Source organism: Papaver somniferum, chromosome 1 (assembly GCF_003573695.1).
Source record: "Papaver somniferum cultivar HN1 chromosome 1, ASM357369v1, whole genome shotgun sequence".
NCBI classification, from domain to species: Eukaryota; Viridiplantae; Streptophyta; class Magnoliopsida; order Ranunculales; family Papaveraceae; genus Papaver; species Papaver somniferum.
The window spans coordinates 108594087-108599252 of record NC_039358.1 but is presented as its reverse complement, the minus strand read 5'-3'; the positions used below and the strand labels follow the sequence as shown (position 1 = coordinate 108599252).

Genomic DNA, 5166 nt, shown 5'->3' with positions numbered 1-5166 from the left:
TCGGAGATCGGCTTCTTTAGGTCCATCTACTTCCATCCAAGCTTGCCGAGAGAATCTTGTATTAGGTGATCCGGGTTTTGCCCCTCATCCATTATTGATGGGATCTTCAAGTAATGCTCCTTCTCAACAAGTTCCATCAATGGGTTTCGGTCATCTTCTTCCAACATGGGATTTTTAGATACCTATCTTGGGAACTTCAGATGTGGTTGCAATTGAAGGTGGCTCTTTTGACCGTGAAAACATTGTTGGTTTACCTCTCCCGAATGATATTCCTGAGGTAATGCTGCTACTCTTCCCTTGTTTCTTTAATGACTTAATAATTTTATTAACTCATTTCTTGTTTTAGGCTTCCAGACCTCTTCAAGAATACTTGTTTCGTTTGGTTGATAGCCGCGAGCGCCAATTGAAATCGGTGGTAAATGAGATGTACGGTATCATGTTTAGGCATGATGAACTCAGTAGAAAATCCATGGGGAGGCAGGCACGTATTGACACCCTTTCTGAAGAATTATCCACGCTTCGGCTTCTTTACGAGGTAGACTGGATTTTTTTTTTGCATTATATATATATATATTCGTTCATTTTCTTTTTTTGATACAAAGAAAAGGAGATAGCGGTTCATATGAATGACCCTAATGGGTTGGAGCAACCCGATGGGTTTTGGATTTCGTTTCGGTTTGCCCGAAAAGTGATTTAATTGAACCCTAATTCCCTGCTTTATATACTTCATCTTTTTCTTTCTCGACCATCAGCTTCTCATTTTCTTCTTTGTATTTCTACCTCCCTTTCCTCCAGTTTTTTACCAGGGACTCAAGAAGATAGCTTTGAATTTTGCTTGTTTGTACAAGATTTGAGTTTCGATCTTCTCTTTCAACCATTACTTTCGTATTTTGGCGGTGGATCATGTTCTTTTGTTTCTTGCTTGTTTGGTTTGTTGTTGTATTGATCATTTAATGGTGGAATGTGCAAGATAGAGTCTGAGCAGATGAAGAAATCAATCTCTGAAGTTGGTTTAACCGGCGAAAGATATTTTTGGCGGAATCCCAGTATAGATCTACACAAAGATTATTTTTCTGTCTTCGTTGTGGGTATATCTTGAAATCCAGATTAATGTTCGGCTCGAAGATGGAGATCTAATGATTCAGGAAAAGATGCAAAAGCATTCCACATGCAGCTCCAGAGTACATGCAATGATAAATCGAGATTTCAAAGTTGAAGCCAGATTTGGATTTAGATGTATTTTGATAAGTGTAGATGGTCTGCCTTTGATGAAGACGTCTGAATCAAGTGTGTAGAGGTGGTACTCTTATCATCTGTGTACATTGGTTTCAATCAATGGGAAATGGTGAAGAAACTGGGTCTCAGTCCACACTCAGATAAAATCATCTCCTTTCTGTATTAGATCTTCACTTCTTTCTCTTTGGTTTATATTTAGATCATTTTTTTTAGATCTGATCATGTATCCTTCAGATGAGTAGTTGTTCTTGATTTGCATTGTTGTAGACGAGGATCTTGTAAGTTCTTCCTTTGTGAATGAAATGTTTTGTTTTGTTGGTGCTCTTGTCTTTTAATTTGACTTGCGCTGTCTTTGTAGATCACTGACTCCGGTGAAGAGATCTTAACTCAGATAATTCGTTGTTGACAAAAACTAAAGTATGATCAAAACATGATTAGACTCAAAATAATACTCGAAAGCTTTTGCCTCAATTACATATTTGGTACGTGCATGACACATTATCATCCTAAGGCTTTCATCATCAGCATTTGTTTTTTGAAATTTCTTTGAAATACTCAATTAAACTTTGGTTTTTTTTTTTTGCAAACAATATTTACGGAATTTAATAAACTGCAAAATACGGAAATTATTAATTTGGAGAGTTTGGCTCAGTTGCCTATCTGGCTGCTCATAACACCATATCCAATCCTAAGCTTTTCATCATTGCCAAAATCCGTTGTTTTTTTTTGAAAACAAAACCTTTAAAATATGTTTTTTAATTTTAATGGCACGATTTTTGTAAAACACACACATTTTTTTTTGTTCATTTTCATTTTTCTGAAAACAAGTTGATAAAGTAGAAAACGATAATAAAGGTCATAAGTGCTGACAAACCAGTTGATCTTTTGAGGAGATGCGGGGATTAGGTATGCTGGGATGTTGCCTTTGATTAGGCATAATACCTCTTGAGTTGATCTGCATTCGTGGGCCTTGGATGTTCTTCTCCATCTAGGTCCATCAATTGTACTGCCATTCCCAGCAAAATCTTTTTGACAATGAACGGGCCTTCCCACTTTGGCTTTAACTAGCCCCTTGTGTCGGTGTGCTTTACTGGACGGATTTCCTTGAGAACAAGATCTCCTTCGTTGAAGTTGCGTGGTCGTACATGTTTGTTGAAACTGCGCGCAACTCTATTATGGTATGATTGAGAATGTCAGGTTGCTGCTAACCTCTTTTCATCGATAAGATTTAGTTGTTCAACTCTTACTTTTACCCATTCGTCTTCAGGTAACTGACTCTCCTTTAGAACCCTTAGAGTTGGAATTTCTACCTCTATGGGATGCATTGCCTCCATACCGTATGTGAGCGAGAAAGGTGTAGCTCCGGTTGCGGTGCAAATTAAGGTTCTGTATGACCATAAAGCATATGGTAATTTCTCACTCCAATCTGTATATGTATCTGTCATCTTCTTCAGGATTTTGACGAGCGTCTTGTTGGCTGCTTCTACCGCTCCATTAGTTTGAGGCCGATATGGTGAGGCGAGATGGTGCTTAATCTTGTACTTTCCGAGCAGTTCTTTGGTTTCTTCACCGATAAAGTTTGACCCATTATCTGATATTATTTCATGGGGAACCGCATATCTACAAATGATGTGGTTTCGTATGAAATCGACTGTCGGCTTTCCTTTGAAGCTTCTAGTCGAGATGGCTTCAACCCACTTGGTGAAGTAGTCAATTGCAACAAAGATATACTTGTGTCCATTGGAAGATGGATTGATTTTACCTATGATATCAATTTCCCAGGTGTAAAATGGTCATGGAGAGGATAGGGTATGAAGTTGAGAAGGAGGTACATGCATAAGGTTCCCATGTATCTGACATTGGTGACACCTCATGACAAAGTTGCAGCAATCTGACATCATTGTTGTCCAGTAGTATCCGAGGCGAGCTATGTTTTTACTCATCATGTGTGCATTCATATGAGGACCACACTCACCACTGTGTACTTTCTCCAAGAACTTTCTTGCCTTGTGTTAGTTCACGCATCGTAACAAGGTTCCGTCTCTCGACACTTTGTAGAGGACATTTGCAAAGATGGTGTACTGGCATGCCACTCTTCGGATGTATCTCCTTTGTTGTTTTGTCGACTCTTCCGGGTAAGACTGATCTTTGAGGTACCTCCGAATATCAAAAAACCAAGGAACGCCGTCTAATTGTTCAGCGACAACTTGTATGGCATAACAAAAGGTATGTTCATCTCTTTGGCCTATTTCGATGGGTTCCACCGTCATTCCTTCGGGGACTGCGAGCCAAGAAGCTAAAACAGCAAGAGCATTAACATCATGATTTTTGTTTCCGTAGATGTGGTGGCACTCAATGTGATCGAATTTTTTGGTGAGCTCTTCAAGGTAGGTATGATATTGGGATAGTTGTTCGTTAACCCTCCATTCCTTCTGATTTTGCTTGATGATCAAGAGTGAGTCTTCGTACACTATGATGCTTTTGACATTGATTTCAATAGCGGGTTTTAGTCCAGCTATGCAGGCTTCATATTCTGCAACATTGTTAGAGGATGGAAAACATATCCTGATAACAATAGGTTTATGAATACCTTTTGGTGACTCTAGAAGTGCCCCTACACCCCTTCCTTGTTTTTTGCGGGCGCCATCAAAATACATCTTCCATGACCTATCTTCGGCTACATCAGCGTACATCACCCATTCGTCTGGGAACTGAATCTTTATACCAGTGTTGTCGAGGAGAGGATGCGATGCTAGGTGATAAGCAATTGCCCTTCCTTTGACGGATTTTTTTGTGATATATGTGATGTCAAACTCAAAGAGCAACAACTGCCATTTTGACGTTCTTCCGGACAATACAGGCTTCTCGAACAAGTATTTGATAGGATCCATCCTTGATTGTAACTGGATCTTATGAGACAACATGTAATGTCGAAGACATTGCGTTGCCCAAACAAGTGTCAAGCAGGTCTTCTCTAACATGGTGTACTTTGACTCGTATCCTGAAAGAGTTTTGCTGATGTAGTATATGGCTCTCTCTTTGCCGCTTTCTTCATGGTATTTCCCCAACATGGTCCCCATAGAGGTTTCAGTGACTGAGAGATACAGAATGAATGAAATACCCGGGGTAGGTGAAACAAGTACTGGTGGACTTGTCAGATATTTCTGGATCTTTTCAAATGCTTCTTGACATTCATGATTCCATACAGTAGGCACATTCTTCGTTAGTAGCTTGAATATTGGCTCGCATATGGGAGTGAGCTGATTTATGAACCGACTTATGTATTCTAGTCGACCCAAAAATCCCCTGATTTCTTTTTCAGTTCTTGGTGGAGACATCTCGATGATAGCTTTAGCCTTTAATGGGTCACATTTAATTCCTCTATTGCTGACGACGAAGCCTATCAATTTCCCGGACTTGGCGCCAAACAAACACTTGTTGGGATTGAGCTTAAGCTGAAATTTTCGAAGACGTTGAAACACTTTCCTTAGAACACTTACATGATCCTTGCTATGTGCATATTTTGCCACCATGTCATCTACATAAATTTCTAGCTCTTTGTGCATCATATCGTGGAAGATGGTCGTCATGGCTCGTTGGTATGTGGCTCCGGCATTCTTCAATACAAAAGGCATAACTACATAACAAATATTCCCCATGGAGTGATGAAGTATGTTTTGATCATATCTTCTTCTGCCATTCTGATTTGATTGTATTCGGAGAAACCATCCATGAATAAAAGGCTTCCTTGCCCGGAGGCGTTGTCGACCAAAATATCAATGTGTGGCAATGTGAGATCATCTTTTGGGATTGCTTTGTTCAAGTTGCGGTAATCAATGCACATTCTTACCTTTCCATATTTCTTTGGGACAGGTACAATGTTAGCCAGCCATTCAGTATAAGTAACTGCTTTGAGAAAACCTGCATTGA

The 5166-nt window shown here is 39.6% G+C and overlaps 1 protein-coding gene across 1 annotated transcript; it reads right to left on the bottom strand.

Annotated features, from left to right (window-relative positions):
- Positions 1-2429: 2429 nt before the first annotated feature.
- Positions 2430-4826, bottom strand: LOC113348860. The gene is made up of 2 exons (XM_026592754.1): positions 3394-4826; positions 2430-2856 (listed from the first exon to the last, which is right to left on the bottom strand). Exons 1-2 carry the CDS (start codon positions 4824-4826, stop codon positions 2430-2432), a joined length of 1860 nt encoding a protein of 619 aa, XP_026448539.1.
- Positions 4827-5166: the final 340 nt, after the last annotated feature.